Source organism: Anomaloglossus baeobatrachus, chromosome 4 (assembly GCF_048569485.1).
Source record: "Anomaloglossus baeobatrachus isolate aAnoBae1 chromosome 4, aAnoBae1.hap1, whole genome shotgun sequence".
Taxonomy (NCBI): domain Eukaryota; kingdom Metazoa; phylum Chordata; class Amphibia; order Anura; family Aromobatidae; genus Anomaloglossus; species Anomaloglossus baeobatrachus.
Genome location: NC_134356.1, coordinates 609,103,084 through 609,126,594, shown reverse-complemented (window position 1 = coordinate 609,126,594; position 23,511 = coordinate 609,103,084). Strand labels below are relative to the sequence as shown.

General features: G+C 48.7%; 1 protein-coding gene across 2 annotated transcripts in view; it reads left to right on the top strand.

Moving 5' to 3' along the window:
• Positions 1-10,556: 10,556 nt before the first annotated feature.
• The window catches only part of STARD7 (StAR related lipid transfer domain containing 7), a 72,064-nt gene continuing 59,109 nt past the window's right edge, over positions 10,557-23,511 (top strand). Inside the window, exons 1-2 of one of the 2 annotated variants that reach the window (XM_075346195.1) lie at positions 10,557-10,888; positions 14,071-14,228. In XM_075346195.1, the coding sequence (XP_075202310.1) occupies positions 10,650-10,888; positions 14,071-14,228 (397 nt within the window). In that variant the 5' untranslated portion in view covers positions 10,557-10,649. The remainder of the gene's footprint in view (positions 10,889-14,070; positions 14,229-23,511) is intronic. The other variant, XM_075346196.1, reaches the window with a different exon arrangement.

Here is a 23,511-nt window from a genome sequence, read left to right as displayed (position 1 = left end):
TCCCACTGCACACAGCCTCATACCCCATAACAGTGCCGTATCCCACTGCACACAGCCCCATACCCCATAACAGTGCCGTATCCCACTGCACACAGCCCCATACCCCATAAAAGTGCCGTATCCCACTGCACACAGCCCCATACCCCATAACAGTGCCGTATCCCACTGCACACAGCCCCATACCCCATAACAGTGCCGTATCCCACTGCACACAGCCCCATACCCCATAACAGTGCCGTATCCCACTGCACACAGCCCCATACCCCATAACAGTGCCGTATCCCACTGCACACAGCCCCATACCCCATAACAGTGCCGTATCCCACTGCACACATCCCACACCCCATAACAGTGCCGTATCCCACTGCACACAGCCCCACACCCCATAACAGTGCTGTATCCCACTGCACACAGCCCCACACCCCATAACAGTGCCGTATCCCACTGCACACAGCCCCACACCCCATAACAGTGCCGTATCCCACTGCACACAGCCCCATACCCTATACAGTACATGTTTTCCTACTTGGTTTTTAAATGCTGGACGTTTTCCTCTGCGGTGCGTCTGTGGGTGCGGAAGGCCTGTGCTGCAGGGAACGCTGTGCCAATCAGCAGGGAAACAGCGGTGACGTGGGGCTGGGGCGGCCAATTACAGCCCGAGCTGCTGGGCCAATCAGCACTCGAGCCGGGGGCCGGCGGTGACGTGGGGAGCAGGGGCGGCCAATGAGCTGTTGAGCTGGGCAGATTGCGGGGTTAACACGGCGAGTTAACCCCATGAGCGCTGGACCCGCCCAGCTGCACCTGAGGACACCTCTGGAGCCTGGGGACCCAATGGGGGACAGCGGCGGCCCAAAGGTAAGGGCCTTACATTTCACAGCGGCCCCCCAACCCTGCCTTACATTCGGGGGAGGCCTTACATTGAAGGACCCCCCCCGTAACCCCCACCCTGTCTTACTTTCGGGGGGGTCCTACTTTCAGGGAAACACGGTAGTAATGAAAAATCTCCCCCGATGTTTTCATCATTATAAAATGGTGACTATCCAAACAGTTACCGGTAACTTGCGGCAAAAAAGAACACAACAAACACACTGGTCTATATTTGAAAAGAAGAAAAAAATCTGCTGACTTAAGTATTTTTGCTGATTTTACCCAAATGAAAGGTGCTCATTTCAGATATGAAGTAAAAAAATGCAATAAGTCAATTTTTTTCACAAAAGAAAAATATTTGATTAAAGGTTTTAAAGTCAAATATCAGAAATAATAAGAAATTCTGAAGAAGCGATAGCACGTAATAGATTTGTTTCATGTGTGACATTACACACTGGTCACACACACTGTATAATGGAGGGTTTACCTCCACTGTTCTTCACTCATAGTTCCAACACTGGAGGAGAAGTAGTTCAGGTGACTATGAAGGAAATGCAATTTGACACTCATTTTTGTTCCTTTGTTTTGGTGTAGCAACAACTACAAATGTAACAGAATATGAGGATCATTCCTGCACCGTCTACAAACTGTTCGAGTGTTGGATGACAACAAAAACCTTTTTAACAGAGTTAAACTTACTGTAACTTGAAAGCCTCTTTTCATGCTGCTCATATAGCCATAAAATTCTGACGTCAGCAATTTTTAACTGCTTATTTAGTAAAACTGAAAACAGTTTTGCTGATTAGAGAAGCTATAAAACTGACCTTCCTTTGAGCTAGTTGAGAATCTGGAGCATTACATTTGTTTGTTCCATTAAACTCTCAAAATGGCCAGAAAAAGAGAACTTTCATGTGAAACTCGGAAGTCTATTCTTGTTCTTAGAAATGAAGAGAAATTGCCAAGAACTGAAGATTTCCTACAACACTGTGTACTACTCCCTTCAGAGGAGAGCACAAACAAACTCTAATCAGAGTAGAAAGAGAAGTGGCAGACCCTGCTGCACAACTGAGCAACAAGACAAGTACTTTAGAGTCTCTAGTTTGAGAAATCGGCACCTCACAGGTCCTCAACTGGCAGCTTCATTAAATAGTACCCACAAAACACCAGTGTCAACATCTACAGTGAAGAGGCGACTCCGGGATGTTGGCCTTCAGGGCAGAGTGACAAAGAAAAAGCCATATCTGAGACTGGCTAATAAAAGGAAAAGATTAATATGGGCAAACGAACACAGACATTGGACACAGGAAGATTGGAAAAAAGTATTATGGACAGACGAATCGAAGTTTGAGGTGTTTGGAGCACAAAGAAGAACATTTGTGAGATGCAGAACTACTGAAAAGATGCTGGAAGAGTGCCTGATGCCATCTGTCAAGCATGGTGGAGGTAATGTGATGGTCTGGGGTTGCTTTGCTGCTGGTAAAGTGAGAGATTTGTACAATGTAAAAGGGATTATGAATAAGGAAGGCTATCACTCCATTTTGCAACGCCATGCCATACCCTGTGGACAGCGATTGATTGGAGCCAATTTCATCCTACAACAGGACAATGACCCAAAGCACACCTCCAAATTATACATGAACTATTTAGGGAAGAAGCAGCAGCTGGTATCTATCTGTAATGGAGTGGCCAGCCCAGTCACCAGATCTCAACCCTATTGAGCTGTTGTGGGAGCAGCTTGACCGTATGGTACGCAAAAAGTGCCCATCAAGCCAATCCAACTTGTGGGAGGGGGAAGCATGGGGTGAAATATCTCCAGATTACCTCCGCAAATTAACAGCTAGAATGCCAAAGGTCTGCAAAGCTGGAATTGCTGCAAAGGAACATTCTGTGCAGAAAGCAAAGTCTGAAGGAGAAAATTATTATTTCAAGTAAAAGTCATTATTTCTAACCTCGTCAATGTCTGGACTAAATTTTCTATTTATTATGCAATTGATTTGATAAATAAAAGTATGATTTTTCATCGAAAAGAAAAAATTGTCTGGGTGACCCCAAACTTTTGAACTGTAGTATAATTATACTGTTATTATATATAATGTTACGTTATTACCTGTAAGATTTCCTTAGTAAACAGCATTTTGTGGGAAAAAACAGATGTGACTGGAGGAAATGGATGTGCTTTTTGGATTCAGCACTCCAAAATTGATAGGGATCACATGTTATCATGTACTCAACAAAACTGATGTAGTGAAGTGTAATTAATTTGCCCAATTACCATGCCCACATCAGAAGCAAAAAAAAAGGTGACGGTCTCACAAACGTTCATTCATTCTGGCATACCAGTTCAAAGGGAATAACAGTCATCAACCGCTATATCGCAGTATACTTATTATGGCTTCCCTGTATCGTGGGTACATGGGGGGACGGCAGAGGTGGTGGAGTGGGGGCTCACAGGAGGCAGGGGCGGTGGTGGAGCAGGGCGATGCTGCGATCGATGCGGCGGGTGTCCCAGATGCTCGCTGTGGGTACTGGAAGGAACATCCAGAAACTGTCAGTGATGCCAGCTTCAAAGATATGGCGCCCGTAGTCGGCGCATGTGCAGATTGAGCTGTTGGCTCAATGACGAACCGAGATCTCACTTGCACACGCGACAACTCCGGGCACCATTTTCCTTACGTCCGCTGCTGTGAGATCAATGGGCCAGAGGCGGCACATGCGCAGATGAAGTCTTGAGCCGAGAGCTCCATCTGCACACGCGCTAACTCCAGGCGCCATTATTTGAAGATCTCACCGCCGACATTTTCAGGATGTAAAAAGATATGAATAGTAATTGAATAGTAGAAGTATGCAGTCTGAGGTTGTTCACGAGATTTTTTTTTTTTACCTACATTCAAACCGACAAGATATATCCCTAAATTAGAGGAACTTTTCATATGAATTTTTTTTTGCGGGAGACAGCAAATTAATACATCTACATCGATGTTTCGGCCTGTCTTCGGCCTTTATCAAGTGATGTTCAGGTGCTGGGATTCTATAGAATGAACCAGTAGATGGCAGTGACCAGGTGTGCGACGGATGACATCACTCCTTCCTTCACCCCTTTACAATTGCACCATTCCAGCAGTTTTTATTTTTTTAGCGCTAGAGTGGTGCTTTCAAACTATGGTCCCTGCCCCCAGTACTCACTCTGGCATTTTCACCTTTTATCAGTGCAAATAAGGTCTCAAAGCGCCATCTTGTGACCACAACTTATTACTGTCCAGAAATCGGAAATTGTGTCACAAGCTCTTAAAGGGAACCTGTCACCGGTTTTGAGGCCTATAACCTGCAGCCATCACCATTGACCTCTTATATACAGCATTCTAATATGCTGTATATAAGAACCCAGCTGCTGTGTAGAACGTAAAAAGCACTTTATATTACTCACCTAATCGGTTGCTGTGGTGGAGTTGGGTCATATGGGCGTCTTCGTTCTCTGGTGTCAATGCCTCCTCTTTCAGCCATCTTTGTTGTCCTTCTTATGAAGTTGGGGTGCATGACGTGTCCTATGTCATCCATACTCACCGGCATTGAAGGGCAGATCAAAGTATTGTAGTGCGCCTGCGCAGGACCGCCGAGTGTGTATAACGTAGGACGCGTCATGCACCGAGGCTTCAGAAGAAGAGGACGAAGATGGCCGAAAGAGGAGGTGCCGGCACCGGAGAACAAAGACACCCATATGACCCAACCACACCACAGCAACCGTTTAGGTAAGTATTATAAAGGGCTTTTTACGTTCTACACAGCGGCCTGGGCTCTTATATACAGCATGTTAGAATGCTGTATATAAGAGCCCACTGGTGATGGCCGCAGCTTATAGGCCCCAAATCTGGTGACAGGTTCCCGTTAATGGCAGTCTATGAGAGCCAGAACAAGGCCATAGACTTGCATTGAAGAGTCACAAGCTGAGACTGATAGGAGCGGTGCCATTAAAATGTTAAAACAGCCGAGGGTGAGTATAAGATTGGGGGCAGTGACCTTAGCTTAAAGGGAACCTGTCAGGTCCCATATACGTTCTAACCTAGTAGCAGGTTGATGTGTGGCCTGGTAAGCCCTTCCTACCCATCCCTGTGTTGTAATATTGTGTAATATAAATTTATAAAAAACGTTTTATAACTTACATGTTCCCTAGGTAATAAGCAGAGTGTCTAGTCCCCTGGGCGTCACTTAGCCCCGTGGCCGTTTGCATGCTTTCACAGGGGTGAAATACCATGGATTTACATGAGCGACGTCACCGTCAGCTCCTTGAGATCCCGTGCGTGTGCACTTCTCATTCCCGCAGCCTTCTTATATGGGTGTTTACTTGCTGGCTTTAGACGCGCTCTGCGCATGGTCAGAACCTCAGGAGTCTTCTGATCATTCGCAGTGCGCTTGTGAAACCGACAAGCAAGCACCCAGATAAGAAGGCTGCAGGGAATGGTAAGCGCGCACACGCGGGATCTCAAGGAGCTGACGGTGACGTCGCTCATGTAAATCCATGGTATCAAGGCCACAGGGGCGTAATACCATGGAAACCATGCAAACACCCAATGGGCAAATCGACGCCCAGGGGAGTAGAGCCTCTGATCATTTACATAGGGAACAGATAAGTTATAAAATGTTTTTTAAACATTCATATTACACAATATTCCAACACAGGGATGGGTAGGAAGGGGTTACTAGGCCACGCATCACCCTGCTTGTAGGTTAGAACGCATAAGGGACCTGACAGGTTCCCTTTATGAATACCATTTCAGCGGTGAAAAAACAAAACACTGGATGGTGATTTAACATATATATACAGTACAGACCAAAAGTTTGGACGCACCTTCTCATCTCTAGAACAACTATTAAGAGGAGACTTTGTGCAGCAGGCCTTCATGGTAAAATAGCTGCTAGGAAACCACTGCTAAGGACAGGCAACAAGCAGAAGAGACTTGTTTGGGCTAAAGAACAAATGTAATGGATATTAGACCAGTGGAAATCTGTGCTTTGGTCTGATGAGTCCAAATTTGAGATCTTTGGATCCAACCACCGTGTCTTTGTAGAAAAGGTGAACGGATGGACTCTACATGCCTGGTTCCCACCGTGAAGCATGGAGGAGGTGTGACGGTGTGGGGGTGCTTTGCTGGTGACACTGTTGGGGATTTATTCAAAATTGAAGGCATACTGAACCAGCATGGCTGCCACAGCATCTTGCAGTGGCATGCTATTCCATCCAGTTTGCGTTTAGTTGGGCCATCATTTATTTTTCAACAGGACAATGACCCCAAACACACCTCCAGGCTGTGTAAGGGCTATTTGATACGAGAATGGGACCGTTTTTTAATACGTTCGTGTGAGTCCAGCCTAAGAAGGAGAGTGATGGGGTGCTACGCCAGATGACCTGGCCTCAACAGTCACCAGACCTGAACCCAATCGAGATGGTTTGGGTTGAGCTGGACCGCAGAGTGAAGACAAAAGGGCCAACAAGTGCTAATCATCTCTGGCAACTCCTTCAATTCTGTTGGAAAATCGTTTCCGGTGACTACCTCTTGAAGCTCATCAAGAGAATGCCAAAAGTGTACAAAGCAGTAATGAAAGCAAAAGGTGGCTACTTTGAAGAACCTAGAATATAAGACATATTTTCAGTTGTTTCACACTTTTTTAGGTATTTCATTCCACATGTTTTCATTCATAGTTTTGATGTCTGATGTGAATCTATAATTTTTAGAGTCATGAAAATAAAGAAAACTCTTTGAATGAGAAGGTGTGTCCAAACTTTTGGTCTGTACTGTATAAACAGTATTTTATACTGTATATATGACCCACCCCAGGGTTTTGGGGTACGCAGTCCCGGGCCTTGTATTCGCTGGGACGTATTACGGGTGGCCGTTGGCCGGTTCCATGACCCTGGGGGTAACTTAAAAAGGGATTTTGTACAAGGGAAAAATAAAAATGTTTTTCGTGACACCACTTGCGGTATGCGGCTATATGGATAAACCCGTTTAAACACAAAAGGAGGAAGGGCACCAACCCGTGGGATCTCCAGGTATACAAAAAGCTACGCCAATTGAAAAAAGAGAGCTCTTCTCTTTCCCCTGAGGAAGCCACCCTTAGAGGTGGCGATACGCGTGGGGTAATTCCATTGGGGAACCCTTCTCCTTATGCCACCTATACTGATATGGTTTTTTCCATCCTAATGATGTGTCACAGATAGTGAGTATAGACGGGTTTGGCTTAATACTTTGTACTAGCACAAGGCTCTGGCCTGTCCTGAGTGACAACTAGCAGATTTTGTGGGACTTCACGTTCTCACACTGGGTCATTTAAAGTATAGCAATTTCCTCATGTTTTCTGGGTGCTCTAATACAGCGTGACACACTGCTGGTTGTGCTTTAACTTTATGGGCAGTAAACATAGACAAGGCTATACTAATGCTTAGTGCAGGTCTAGCATTTTGACCTGTCCAGGTAGAAATAGATCGCTAGTTGTCTGGTATCAGTGCTGACACAGTCAGACCTACATAGTTTGTTATGCTGTGCAAGACCCTGTGACTGATACTGGGTCTCTCTACAGCATGAAATTAGGATATTAGGTAATTCCTTAAGGACCCTATACGGATCACAGAGGGTGGTCTTATTTTGTTTGTGATGAAATAGAACTGACTGTGTTACCTAATATATATCAATAGTACAAGGCCAATGTATCATCTCTAATGTATAGGTGTATTTATTGTGCATAAGGAGAAGCTATTTGTATTGTATATTTACATATGGATATTAATGTTCCCTAATGTGTCTCGGTTTATTATGCCATGGGCGTTTTTAAGTGTTTTTAATCAAATCCTTGTGTGTTCCACACTCCTGGTTGGGAGACATGTGTGTTTTTTGTACAATAAAAATAATATTTCTATGTAACATAAATTTGTGGTGATCCCGTGTCTCTTTTTTCAATTGGTATATGGATAAACCCGCCGCTGCAAAGTCTCTCACTGCTGGGGCTGGCGGTATTGGGCAGCTTAGATGTAATGGCTCCCATAAGTAGAGCTAGGCCCCAGCGGAAGATGATGGTGGTTGTAGTATATTGGTGCAGATGTATAGGAAGAATTCAGACAACACAGGGGCTGCGGTTTAACTTGTGCTTTACTCACTGGTTTGGAGTTGCTACTACCCAGTTTGTGTTGGTCTTTACCAATCCGGTATTCCCTTTGTTCCAGTGCCGGTGTAGTGACCTGGTGAGCTTTACTTCCATACACCCATCTGTAGTTGGTGGGTCCCCGTGGCCTGGAGCGTTTTTGGGGCCCATACGGCAGGCAGCTTGAACCTCTCTTTGGTCGGACCTCTGTCCCCGTTCCCAGGTTCCCTCTCTGCTGCCGTGGCCCGGACACTAATGTCGGTAAAGTCCTTGATGGTCCCCTCACTGGGCAGATTTTTATCAGGTGAGCTTGCAGCATCCTCCTGAACTAGGGCTCTGCACCCCGCCGGTGATCGGTCCAGTGAGTACTCACACCGTACTCTCCTTGTCAACCGTACTCCTTTTACTCAGTCACTTTACACTCTCCGTCTGTGTACTGACTTCTGACTTGACGTCTTACTGACTTCACGTCTGACTTCTTTCTGACAAGATGTCCGTCTCCCATCACTCCACTGACTAGCCCCTCCTTCTCCCGGGTTTCTGACTAGTGGATTGGATGAGTCCCGACCAATAGGTGGCCATCCATCAGTTCCGTCTCTAGCCTGTCACCCAGTGTGGGGAAAAGGGCGTGGATTTGTGTGTGTTGTGGTGTTTACCGGCACTGGTCTGCCAGGAATCCGGGCTTAGTTGTAGTACCCTGTGGCACCTGACACTCAGGGGCGCCACATATATATATATGTATATATACAGTATATATAAATAATTAATGCGGGTGAAATAACTATTGAATATGTCACCAATTTTTTAAGTAAATAAATCTCTAATGGTGCTATTGACATGAATTTCTCACCAGTTGTTGGTAACAGCCCATCCACTCTACACAAGCAAATAAATCAATTAATAGATGTCCATAAATTAAGTTATGTGTAATAATGAGAACGGACACAGGGAAATAGTATTGAACACACTTATTGAAATTTATTTAACACTTTGCACAAAAGTCTTTGTCGGTGATGACAGCTTCAAGATGCCTCCTGTATGGGGGAACTAGTGGCATACATTGCTCAGGTGTGATTTTAGTCCATTCTTCCACACAAGATCTCTTGAAGTCCTGAAGGTTCAATGGGCTCCTTCTATGAACTCGTAAACTCCACAAATCTGCCCGTTATGGAACAGTGGCAAGTAGAATACATTTTCGAAAGCAAATCATAAGAAGTCCTATTTGCAGTATACAAAAAGGCATGTACTGATGGAATTTCTGAGGTTGTATTCATGTACTGATGGTGGTTCTGAAGCTGTATTAATGTACTAACAGTGTTTCTAAAGCTGTATTAATGTACTGACAGTGGTTCTGAAGCTGTATTCATGTACTGACAGTGGTTCTGAGGGTGTATAGATGTACTGACGGTGATTCTGAGGCTCCATTCATGTACTGACGGTGATTCTGAGGCCGTATTAATGTACTGACAGTGGTTCTGAAGCTGTATTCATGTACTGACAGTGGTTCTGAGGGTGTATACATGTACTGACGGCGATTCTGAGGGTGTATACATGTACTGACGGTGATTCTGAGGCTGCATTCATGTACTGACGGTGATTCTGAGGCTGTATTCATGTACTGACAATGGTTCTGAGGTAGTATACATGTACTGACGGTAATTCTGAGGCTGTATTCATGTACTGACTGTGATTCTGAGGCTGTATTCATGTACTGACAATGGTTCTGAGGTAGTATACATGTACTGACGGTTATTCTGAGGCTGTATTCATGTACTGACAATGGTTCTGAGGTAGTATACATGTACTGACGGTGATTCTGAAGCTGTATTCATGTACTGACGATGGGTCTAGTCTTCTACACATGTAGCAATCCATAACTGGTTAGATGACAAGCAATTTGACTATATTACGACTAAAAAAATCCTTAAAACTTCGTGTTTTGAGATTGAGAAATCTTTGTAGCGTTTCTGCACATTTTCTGCTCCAAACACTGTGTAAGTTATGTTGATAATGCTTTTTTTTTTTTTTGCAGCAGAAACTCCCCAAATCATTTCTGGTGATGTATTCATGTACCTACGGTGATTCTGATGACGTATTCTTGTAATTACCCCTTTAATTTTTTTTGGGTGGTCCTTAGGATTGGTTCAGTATGACAACGTGGCCCTTGAGCCAAAAATGCTGTGCACCCCTGGCATAGGCCCATATTAGGCTGTACCACCTTATAGTCAAGGTCACTGGCTAGGGGCCCCTCAGCTGTTTCCTCCCCTGAGCTGAACCACTAGCTATGACTCTGGTAGGAAGCTAATACTGTTGTGCCCCTTTAATATTTTTGGCAGTACTCGGCGACCTGGACAGGTGTTGTGGCCACTGTAGGGTGTATGAAGGGCACGGGCAGATTGCCAGACACCATCACATGGAGCGCTGCCCTCGCCAGCACAGGTCAAGGCGCACACATGGCCAGTATCTGCTCCTCTCATTGCCCTTGAACACGGCTGTGCTCTCTGTCGGGGAAGTCAGCTCATGATTGACAGAACTCCTCTCCAATCAGCGAACAAGCCTGAGACCTGACGCCTAATGGCAGTGTAGGCGGGCGTGGCCGGGCCTCCCGTGTCTGGCGTGCTGCAGGCCGGCGCTGGCCGCTCTGTCCCGGGATGTGGCAGCAGGTGGTGCGCGGTGTGTCGGCGGGGATCGTGGGATGGCTCCGCACCCGCCTGCCTCCATTGTGCCAGTACGGGAGGGCACAGCAGCGCTACGGAGAGCGGAATGCCCGGGCTCTCATCCGGGGCCTGCGCTGCAGGAGCAGACCGGGGAGGACGGGCAGGCTGCTGGCGGCTCTCACCGGGGCCTTCCTATGGGAAGAGGAGCGTGTGCGGGAGGAGGAGATCCTCAGGTGAGGGCTGACTGCATTCACTGCACGCTGGCACTACAACTCCCAGCATGCTCTGACAGATGGACAGTGACAGGGCGTGCTGGGACTTGTAGTCCACTCGCTGCACATATTGGTTCATTACACAAGCGACTACAATCAGATGAATGGGAACCAAATGAATGACCGAAATTGTGCCTATATCCCAGAGCTGCATTCACAATTCTGCCTGTGTCAGAGCTGAAATCCTCCAACAATCATTGCCATATCGCCTCTAGGGATGATTTGTGTTGTGGGGAGTGCGATCTATACGATCATCCTTGATCTGGGCAAAAGTAATGACCCCCTGATACAGCGGTGATGTCGGGGGAGAGGGTCCGGCCTGCTGAATTGAAAGAGGACGACGGAGGGGTGGCAGCATGGCTTATCCTGTAGAGGACCTGGGCGCCTGGCAGAGCCGAATGTTACTCTGGGGGGGGTTTACAATATGTAGCAGGTCCTCGATTTTCACCACTGCTCTGGGATTGGTGGTTGGCTGCAGCAGTGATGTCACCGCTGCATTCAATCACTTGATCTCAATTGCGCTGCTGATGTAGATGGCACCAGCCTGTGAGCTCAGTTATTGGCTGCAGCAGGGATGGGCGCTGCTGATGTCACCGCTGTAGACAGCACCAGCCTGTGAGCTCAGTGACTGGCTACAGCAGGGATGGGCGCTGCTGATGTTACCGCTGCAGATAACACTCTGGGGATGAGCGCTGCTGATGTAGACGGCACCAACCTGTGAGCTCAGTGATTGGCTGCAGCAGGGATGGGCGCTGCTAATGTCACCGCTGTAGACGGCACCAGCCTGTGAGCTCAGTGACTGGCTACAGCAGGGATGGGCGCTGCTGATGTTACCGCTGCAGATAACACTCTGGGGATGAGCGCTGCTGATGTAGACGGCACCAACCTGTGAGCTCAGTGATTGGCTGCAGCAGGGATGGGCGCTGCTGATGTTACCGCTGCAGATAACACTCTGGGGATGAGCGCTGCTGATGTAGACGGCACCAACCTGTGAGCTCAGTGATTGGCTGCAGCAGGGATGGGCGCTGCTAATGTCACCGCTGTAGACGGCACCAGCCTGTGAGCTCAGTGACTGGCTACAGCAGGGATGGGCGCTGCTGATGTTACCGCTGCAGATAACACTCTGGGGATGAGCGCTGCTGATGTAGACGGCACCAACCTGTGAGCTCAGTGATTGGCTGCAGCAGGGATGGGCGCTGCTAATGTCACCGCTGTAGACGGCACCAGCCTGTTAGCTCAGTGACTGGCTACAGCAGGGATGGGCGCTGCTGATGTTACCGCTGCAGATAACACTCTGGGGATGAGCGCTGCTGATGTAGACGGCACCAACCTGTGAGCTCAGTGACTGGCTGCAGCAGGGATGGGCGCTGCTGATGTCACCACTGTAGACGGCACCAGCCTGTGAGCTCAGTGACTGGCTCCAGCAGGGATGGGCGCTGCTGATGTCACCACTGTAGACGGCACCAGCCTGTGAGCTCAGTGACTGGCTGCAACAGGGATGGGCGCTGCTGATGTCACCACTGTAGACGGCACCAGCCTGTGAGCTCAGTGACTGGCTCCAGCAGGGATGGGCGCTGCTGATGTCACCACTGTAGACGGCACCAGCCTGTGAGCTCAGTGACTGGCTGCAACAGGGATGGGCGCTGCTGATGTCACCACTGTAGACGGCACCAGCCTGTGAGCTCAGTGACTGGCTCCAGCAGGGATGGGCGCTGCTGATGTCACCACTGTAGACGGCACCAGCCTGTGAGCTCAGTGACTGGCTGCAGCAGGGATGGGCGCTGCTGATGTCACCACTGTAGACGGCACCAGCCTGTGAGCTCAGTGACTGGCTGCAGCAGGGATGGGCGCTGCTGATGTCACCACTGTAGACGGCACCAGCCTGTGAGCTCAGTGACTGGCTGCAACAGGGATGGGCGCTGCTGATGTCACCACTGTAGACGGCACCAGCCTGTGAGCTCAGTGACTGGCTCCAGCAGGGATGGGCGCTGCTGATGTCACCACTGTAGACGGCACCAGCCTGTGAGCTCAGTGACTGGCTGCAGCAGGGATGGGCGCTGCTGATGTCACCACTGTAGACGGCACCAGCCTGTGAGCTCAGTGACTGGCTGCAACAGGGATGGGCGCTGCTGATGTCACCACTGTAGACGGCACCAGCCTGTGAGCTCAGTGACTGGCTGCAGCAGGGATGGGCGCTGCTGATGTCACCACTGTAGACGGCACCAGCCTGTGAGCTCAGTGACTGGCTGCAGCAGGGATGGGCGCTGCTGATGTCACCACTGTAGACGGCACCAGCCTGTGAGCTCAGTGACTGGCTGCAGCAGGGATGGGCGCTGCTGATGTTACCGCTGCAGATAACACTCTGGGGATAGGCGCTGCTAATGTAGACGGCACCAACCTGTGAGCTCAGTGATTGGCTGCAGCAGGGATGGGCGCTGCTGATGTCACCACTGTAGACGGCACCAGCCTGTGAGCTCAGTGACTGGCTGCAACAGGGATGGGCGCTGCTGATGTCACCACTGTAGACGGCACCAGCCTGTGAGCTCAGTGACTGGCTGCAGCAGGGATGGGCGCTGCTGATGTTACCGCTGCAGACAACACTCTGTACCAGAGAGGGCGATTTATGTGATGTCCAATTGTGGACACTTATTAAAGTTAAAAAAAACACCTTTTATCTGTCCTACAGCGACCTTGGATGACTGATCCTGCTGTGTACGTCTGCATGAGTGCAGAATTGTGAGCGCAGCTCTGGAGTATAATATTAGTGCTGCAATGTATGTCCTGCCTTCATCCCGTTATGGAGGTTGTATCTCTGCGCTGTACTTTGCCTTTGTAGCCGGGAACGGCTCTGACGTTGCCCTTTTGACAGGTCTGCTGGCTGATCCCTGCTCCACTAACCGTCCACTGTAGAAAGACAGACATGGAGGGAGGTTTCCATCTGTTCATCGTTTTATTTCTTTTTATGTAAATGTTCTCGCAGGTATCAGGCGCCGCTTATCTCCGGTGCAGCTGCAGGCAGGGTATCTTGTCTGCCCATTAGCTGCCATGTTCTGGTGATCACTCATCCAGTATCACTGGCTGAGACTGTAATGTCCGGGGCTCAGGGTGAAGCTCCTGATTGATATTGATGGTCTTGTCCGCAGGCCGGCTGAGGAGATGAAGCGGATGCAGCAGGCGTGTCGTGTGTCTCCGGCCCCGGTGTCTGAAGACAGTGAGGAAGGCTGGGAGCTGGTGATGGATAAGAAGGACTTCCGTCTGTGGAGGCGGCCGATCGAGGGCACGCACCTGTATCAGTACAGAGGTGAGGGGGCTGGGCTGTGCTCGGGGGCTGCTGTCTCTGCAGGAGCACACTGGGCACTGAGCTGTAGGAATACCACCATTAAAGGGGTGGTTCACCCATTTTTTTTTTTTTCCCCCAATGATTCTCACTTACCATTATATGCATCTTCTGCATTGGCTTCTGTTTCCATTTCTGGCACTGAGCGGCGCTATCCTGCACGCTCAGTGCCAGTCACATGACCCCCTGGAGCTGTGGCCGCCGGCATCCTCTGACGTCCCGGCATTTCCGGGCTCTCAAACTGGACGAGTACGTCACAGGATGCCGGCGCCACTCACAGTGATTGACTGGGCTGTGGGCGGTGACTACCTGACGTCACAGCTCAGCATCGAGGGGAGGAGCCGGAGGATGCCAGTGTGTGGAGCGGTGAAGGCAGAGCGCGCGCTACCAGCATTCAGCTGTGGGAGGTACGGGGCGCCAGTGTGGAGTACAGGGGGGGTTTCTCCAACTGAAATCCCCTCTGTCACGCAAGTATGTGATCACACTGTCCACCCGCCCGCTGTGCTCAGCTGTCAGGAGAGCGGGCGGTGTCGGCAGTGTGATCATATACTCCCACCAGCAGAACAGGTGACCGGACGCGGAGTGAGTGTGTATGTGTATGTCATACTCACCTGTCTGCAGGGTCCGGGTGCCATGCCTGCTTCCAGCCCCTGTCCCGGTCCCGCCGCTCTGGCTGTGTGCAGTCTCCCCGGGGCACGCACGAAGCTTGCAGGACCTGGCCGTGGATCACCTGATGCAGTCACCTGACGCATCAGCTGATCGTAGTCTCGCCGGCTTTTTCGTGTCCGGCCGGCTATCAGCTGATCCTGCTGTCAGGGGACTTCATCAGCTGATTACCGGCCGCTCCTGCAGCGATGGGACGGGATCAGACTCCTGTCCAATCGATCGCTCCAGGAGCTGCCGGTAATCACCACAGCACATAAGTGAGTATGTATTTTTTTTTTTTTGGCACTGATGCATCAGCTGATTGTATAATCGGCTTTTATACAATCAGCTGATGTGTGATGGGATTCAGGCACTTGATCCTGACACATCATCTGATCGCTTTGCCTTCCTTCCAGCAAACCGATCAGATGATATTGGATCCGGATTGGACGGCGCGGGACCCTAACCCAGGATTACTGCGGAGGGGGGTTTATTTCAATAAAGATGGAGTCACTAATTGTGTTGTGTTTTATTTCTAATAAAAATATTTTTGTGTGTTGTGTTTTGTTTTTTTTTTATCATTACTAGAAATTCATGGTGGCCATGTCTAATATTGGCGTGACACCATGAATTTCGGGCTTAGGGCTAGCTGATAATATACAGCTAGCCCTAACTCCATTATTACCCGGCTAGCCACCCGGCATCAGGGCAGCTGGAAGAGTTGGATACAGCACCAGAAGATGGCGCTTCTATGAAAGCGCCATTTTCTGGGGTGGTTGCGGACTGCAATTCGCAGTGGGGGTGCCCAGAAAGCTTGGGCACCCTTCACTGTGGATTCCATTCCCCAGCTGCCTAGTTGTACCCGGCCGGACACCAAAATGAGGCGAAGCTCACGTCATTTTTTTTAAAATTATTTCATGAAATTCATGAAATAATTAAAAAAAAAAAAGGGCTTCTCTATATTTTTGGTTCCCAGCCGGGTACAAATAGGCAGCTGGGGGTTGGGGGCAGCCCGTACCTGCCTGCTGTACCCGGCTAGCATACAAAATATGGCGAAGCCCACGTCATTTTTTTTTTTCTCTTTTTTGGCAAAAAACTGCATACAGTCTGGGATGGAGTATGCTGAGCCTTGTAGTTCTGCAGCTGCTGTCTGCTCTCCTGCATACACTAGTGAATGGAGGATGCTGAGCCTTGTAGTTCTGCAGCTGCTGTCTGCTCTCATGCATACACTAGTGAAGTTATGTACTAGTAAAACAACTCCCATGTCAGGAGCCAAAATTGGGAAAGATTTGTTTTGCCGAATCCATTGCAGGGTTAATGGTGTTCTCAGATTTTACAGAGGACCTCAATGTTAGCCTGTGTGGATGACGTAGGACGCATTAAGCACCCAGGCTTCAGAAGAAGGAGGACAAAGATGGCCAAAAGAGGAGGCGCTGCACCCGGAGAATGGAGACAGTCATCTGACCAGTCTGCATCGCCCCTTAGGTAAGTATTATAAAGTCATGTTTATGTTCTACACAGTGGCCTGGGCTCTTATATACAGTATGTTAGAATGCTGTATATAAGAGCCCACTGGTGGTGGCCGCAGCTTATAGTCACCAAATCTGGTGACAGGTTCCCTTTAAGTGCCCGGCTCCTGGTCTTATACTCACCTTACAGCGTCTTCATCTTCCATCAGTGGTTTTCTGTAGTTTGTGACCTGCCAGCTTCGCTAATGTTTCATGGAGTAATCTGGAGGTCACAACTCAATACAAGTCTATGAGACCCTCGTTCTGGCATTCATAGAGTTAGATTGAGAGCTTGTGACGTAACTTCTAACTTCCAGACGTGATTGTCACAAGATAGCGCTGCGGGACCGGAGTATCGCCGATAAAATACACAACAGGGGTTTTAAGCGCCACTCGCGTGCTGAAATAAAACACTGGAGCGGTGCTTTAAGTAAAGGCTGTAAAGCGGTAGACAACCCCTTTTACGTTTGGCCGGTTGCTAATTTCTACTGAAAATTAGCCATTTGCCATAATTCAGAGATTAGCATCAGAGTCCTGATAGCCATAAAGACCTAAAAATCAAGGTGAAGGTGAAGCTGGGACTCACCTGGTGCAGGTCCATGTGGAAACAGATCTGTAAATGTATAAAGCATTGCGATGAAAACAAAGGAACGGCTTTCCTGTAAGGATTGCCTGTCAGCTGGTGCTAAGGCTGCTTTCACACATCCTGTTTTTGCTGTGCGGCACAATACGGCGCTTTGCAGAAAAAACGCAACCTTTTTTTTTTTTGCCGCCGGTTGAGTTTTTTTCTGCATAGACTTGCATTAGCGCCGTATTGGGCCGCATGGCCTTGCGTTGCGTCCGTTTTTTGCCGGATGCGGCATATTTAGCCCATGATGCAACGTTGCCTGGCACTTTTTTTGTGCGGCGAAAAAAACGCATCACGCTGGATCCGGCGAGATTTACAATGCAAGCCTATGGACGCCGGATGCAGTTTTTTGCACTGCGGATGCTCCGTATCAAGCCGCATCTGTCAAAAAACGGACGGGCCGCATGGAAAAACTTATGCAACGGATCTGTTTTTTTCGCCGCATCCGTTGCATAGGTTTTCGAGCCGCACTGCAAAACCGGATGTGTGAAAGCAGCCTAAGACGTCTACTACTTCCAGACCGTGACCATATAGTGTGGTGAGGACTGAAAGCAATTACTACTCTGAGGCTGGACCAGAGCGCAGCAGGCAGACGCTGACCCCCTTCTCTGCTCCAATCATGCTCTGACCTGATTGTATATCATCAAGGCTGGAGCTTTCCATCCGGTGGCCATTCACAGAAATGTTCAGATATCAGCAGGCGAGAGAAAAGAACACAAGGTCCGGAAGCAGAAGCAGATACATATAGCGGAGCACTGCGGGAATTTGTGATTTGGCACATTGCTACACCAACACCAAGATTGGTACTTCTCTGGGGAGGTGGTATGGTCATAGTAAAGGCCGCTTTACACGCTGCGACATCGCATGTCGCTAGGGATAGCACCCACCCCCATCGTTCGTGCGTCACAGGCGAATCGCTGCCTATAGCGAACAATATCGCAGGAACGCGTCACACGAACTTACCTTCCTAACGACGTCGCTGTGGATGGCGAACGTCCTTTCTAAGGGGTCGGTTTGTGCGGCGTCACACGGCAGCCGTCCAATAGAAGCGGAGGGGCAAAGAGCAGCCGCATGAAAGTCACGCCCACCTCGTTACCAGAGGACGCAGGGACGGTGTTGTTCGTCGGTCCCGGGGTGTCACACGTAGCGATGGAACGACAGGAACGACGAACAACCAAATGAGCAACGATATTTGGAAAATGAACGACGTGTCAACAATCAATCAATGATTTGGTGAGTATTTGGGATCGTTAGCGGTCGCTTGTAAGTGTCACACGCAACGACGTTGCTAACGAGGCCGGATGTGCGTCACAAATTCCGTGACCCCAGTGATATCTCGTTAGTGATGTCGCTGCGTGTAAAGCGGCCTTAAGTCAGGGCTCCTACAGAGGTATATATAGGTGGTGGTGATCAGAATAGAAAAGGCACACAAAGAAAAAGGGAATGATGGGCACACCGGGCTGTATGTAGGGTGTTCTGTGTACACGAGCCTAAGGGTATGTGCCCATGATCAGGGTTCAGGGCGCTGAAGTCTCTCACTTGTGTTCTCCCTACGGAGGACACAGGCGAATGCGCGATAAACAACTGACATGCTGCAGTCTGGAAAGACGCACCGCAGATCAGGGTTTGCTGCGGAAAAAACAAGCACAGCGGGCACAGGATTTCTAGAAATCCCTCCACTGTGCTTGTACTGTACAATGCAGCGTTTTGGACACAGCTGAAGAATGCCGCATCCAAAACGCTGCAAACACTGATCGTGGGCACGCACCAGCAGACATTCAACTTCTCCCACACAAATGAAAAGCAGAAACCTTGTAGCACCTGCACTTATTGGAAGATAACCCATAAATATCGCTACTATCCGTCATGACGTCATTTAAGTGGCCGTTGGATCATTCGGCCAAAAGCAATCATTCTGGATTCCCCCATACATAGTAACACTTAGACAGGCCAACATGCCGAATACTATTTTTTTTCTCCCACATGTTACATTGTGGGCAGATCCAGCAAGTTTTGACAACTTTAATGTTTTTGGGGACCTTCGCTAATAGTATACAAACACTGAACAATAAAAAATAAATCTTTATTTTTATATAGCGCTAACATATTCCGCAGCGCTTTACATACATCAGGAACACTGTCCCCATTGGGGCTCACAATCTAAATTCCCTATCTGTATGTTTTTTGGAACAATCCTCTACTGACCACTTCTATAATCCAGCATCAAATACAGCTGACCGGGGCCACATGAAATATTCTACATTACTGGACATTTTAAGAACTGGACTTCCTTCACCAAAAAAAATAAAAAATTGCTAGTAATGATCTGTTCACATGGTATTTGATGAGGATTTTCAGCGGGAATGTGATGGCTTAGGCTGCTTTCATACATCCGGTTTTTGCAGTGTGGCTCAAAAACCTATGCAACGGATGCGGCGAAAAAAATGGATCTGTTGCATACGTTTTTCCATGCGGCCTGTCCGTTTGACGGATGTGGCTTGATACTGAGCATGCGCAGAGCAAAAAAAAAAAAACGCATTCGGCCGCCGGATGCAGTTTTTGCCGCAGGACGCCGCATCTGGCGCATGCAGGTGACCGGATGCTACATGTCAATAACTGTATCCACTCTGGGACTTGTGCAGGTGACTGGATGCTAAATGTCACTATCTGTCTCCACTCTGTGATTTCTGCTGCATAGTACCAACTGTATACACTCTCACCTGCAGAACAAGTACCACAGTGGAGACAGTTAGTGACATGTAGCATCCGTTCACCTGCACAACAAGTCCCAGAGTGGATACAGTGACATGCAGCACACTATGTGTCAGGGCACAGCATGTCACAAACTTGCTCTGCTCTGTCACCTGCGGTGCTGCATGTCACGTTTTTGCTGCGATTTGGTGCGTTTTTTGCTGCGTTTTTGCTCACTGCGTTTTTAATCAGTGCACAATGCCATTAAAGATTGTTGATGAAAAAAAAAAAAGGTCTGATGTCATTTCCTTATTCAAAATGTTCATTGTATGCTGGAGAGCAGACAGCAGCTGCAGAACTACAAGGCTCAGCATCCTCCATTCACTAGTGTATGCAGGAGAGCAGACAGCAGCTGCAGAACTACAAGGCTCAGAATCCTCCATTCACTAGTGTATGCATGAGAGCAGACAGCAGCTACAGAACTACAAGGCTCAGCATCCTCCATTCACTAGTGTATGCAGTAGAGCAGACAGCAGCTGCAGAACTACAAGGCTCAGCATCCTCCATTCACTAGTGTATGCAGGAGAGCAGACAGCAGCTGCAGAACTACAAGGCTCAGCATCCTCCATTCACTAGTGTATGCAGGAGAGCAGATAGCAGCTGCAGGACTACAAGGCTCAGCATCCTCCATTCACTAGTGTATGCAGGAGAGCAGACAGCAGCTGCAGGACTACAAGGCTCAGCATCCTCCATTCACTAGTGTATGCAGGAGAGCAGACAGCAGGTGCAGGACTACAAGGCTCAGCATCCTCCATTCACTAGTATATGCAGGAGAGCAGACAGAAGCTGCAGAACTACAAGGCTCAGCATCCTCCATCCAGGACTGTATGCAGTTTTTTACCCAAAAAGAAAAAAAAAATGACATGGTCTTCGCCATATTTTTGTATGCTAGCCGGGTACAGCAGGCAGGTACGGGCTGCCCCCAACCCCCAGCTGCCTAATTGTACCCGGCTGGGAACCAAAAATATAGAGAAGCCCTTTTTATTTTTAATTATTTCATGAATTTCATGAAATAATTTAAAAAAAAAATGACGTGAGCTTCACCTAATTTTGGTGTCCAGCCCGGGTACAACTAGGCAGCTGGGGATTGGAATCCACAGTGAAGGGTGCCCAAGCTTTCTGGGCACCCCCACTGCGAATTGCAGTCCGCAGCCACCCCAGAAAATGGCGCTTTCATAGAAGCGCCATCTTCTGGCGCTGTATCCAACTCTTCCAGCTGCCCTGAAGCCGGGTGGCTAGCCGGGTAATAATGGAGTTAGGGCTAGCTGTATATTATCAGCTAGCCCTAAGCCCGAAATTCATGGTGTCACGCCAATATTAGACATGGCCACCATGAATTTCTAGTAATGATAAAAAAAAAAAAAAAAACACAACACACAAAAATATTTTTATTAGAAATAAAACACAACACAATTAGTGACTCCATCTTTATTGAAATAAACCCCCCTCCGCAGTAATCCTGGGTTAGGGTCCCGCGCCGTCCAATCCGGATCCAATATCATCTGATCGGTTTGCTGGAAGGCAAAGCGATCAGATGATGTGTCAGGATCAAGTGCCTGAATCACATGACACATCAGCTGATTGTATAAAAGCCGATTATACAATCAGCTGATGCATCAGTGCCAAAAAAAAAAAATACATACTCACTTATGTGCTGTGGTGATTACCGACAGCTCCTGGAGCGATCGATTGGACAGGAGTCTGATCCCGTCCCATCGCTGCAGGAGCGGCCGGTAATCAGCTGATGAAGTCCCCTGACAGCAGGATCAGCTGATAGCCGGCCGGACACGAAAAAGCCGGCGAGACTACGATCAGCTGATGCGTCAGGTGACTGCATCAGGTGATCCACGGCCAGGTCCTGCAAGCTTCGTGCGTGCCCCGGGGAGACTGCACACAGCCGAAGCGGCGGGACCGGGACAGGGGCTGGAAACAAGCATGGCACCCGGACCCTGCAGACAGGTGAGTATGACATATATACACACACACACACACACTCACTCACACACTGTATATATACACACACACTGTATATACACACACACACTGTATATACGCGCACACACACACTGTATATACACACACACTGTATATACGCGCGCACACACTTTCTTCCCCTGGCTGTGTAGAGCTGCTGCTGTCTGTATGATTGATCTCAGTGCACATCCACTGGGAAGAGGCAGGGAGGAGGGTTTGGGTGGGAGCAGAGTGGGTGTATTAGACACAGTGGGTGTGTTAGATAAGCCAGACACCGCCCTAGAGCCACAAAGAATTCTGGGACTTGTAGGAACTGAACACAGGAAGTCAGAGGAGAGATTAACCCCATCAGAGCTGGAGCCAGCAATGACAGTGTGCTGCTAGTGCACAATGAAAGGTAATTTTGCTGAAAAAACATAATAGATGTGTTGAGGGGCACATATTAGCAAGATTTATCAGAAAGAAAAAAAATCAGTTTTGGTAACTGGACAACTTCTTTAATCTTCTGATCCCAGAAAATCTCTGAGCAATTGGACCGTTTTACTTGTATTATATAGGAAGGTGCTCCGCAAATTTGGGCCTTGTGGCATCCTGTCCAAAAATCCCAATGAGCCATAATCGTAATATAGCAGTTGAAGGCAGGTGCCTAGGGCGGCAGTAAGAATGGGCGACACACTACTAAAAAAAATGTCTTACTTTGCTTATTTCTTAGTTCAGCTTCTGCTGTTATCAGATAATTAATTGTTGCCAGGAGAGGTAAAGGGCGGGGGTCCTCGGTTGAAATCGCTGTAGGCCGGTTTCACACATCCGGCTTTTCGCCGGTTTGCCGGATCCGGCGCTCTCCCATACAGTGACTGCAGTACAGTGACAGCGCAACAAGCGCCGGTCACTTGCTGTCATGTGACCGGCGCATGTGACCCGGAAGTTACAGCGCTGTCACTGTACTGTATTGTCTGTACGGGAGAGCGCCGGATCCGGCAAACCGGCGAAAAGCCGGATGTGTGAAACCGGCCGTACTGCGCCAAAAATCAGCTTCTGATGGTCTTCAGGAGTGACAGCCGCTATCTTGAAGCCTTTAATAGGCTTCTTGAGGCATTCAACAGATTAAGTGGGCATCAGCTATGTAACAGCTGGTTCACTTCGCTCTTGAGTCCCCCCATACAGAGATGGCACAGGGAGCCTGGGGGGTAAACAGTGCAGTCATGGCAACAAAGACCATCGGGATCGCGGCACAGGAGCTGCAGGGACAAGTGCTTATTATTCATTATTGTGATCATTTTAAAGAGGGTAAGCCTTGTCGTGTTTACATTTTAAAACGTAAAGGGTTAAATCCAATAAAAGCAAGTCCTTCAATGTCCACAAGATGAGGGATAATTTGCTGATTGCGGGGGTCCAATCTGAGATACCCCAAATGTGGGGCTCTGAAGCTCTGACGACAGGACCTGAGTGGAGCAGAACTGTGCAGGCATTTTGTATGGGACTGCGAGTGCAGCGCTCTGCTATATCCATTAACAGTGATCGGACCGGGGGCTGAGGGTGCGCACCTCCATTACCAGTGTACCCGGGGATGAGGTGACTGGTCCGAGAGGCAGGTCCCGCTGGCATCTCCCCGGCCGCTCAACTACATGACTGACCTCACCTGTCTGTCCTTCTTTCTTGCTGAACCGTTGAGGAGTTCCGGTAGTTTAGAATATAAGCATAGCCCAGTCTGTATGGACCCACCTGGGACGATCACACCAGA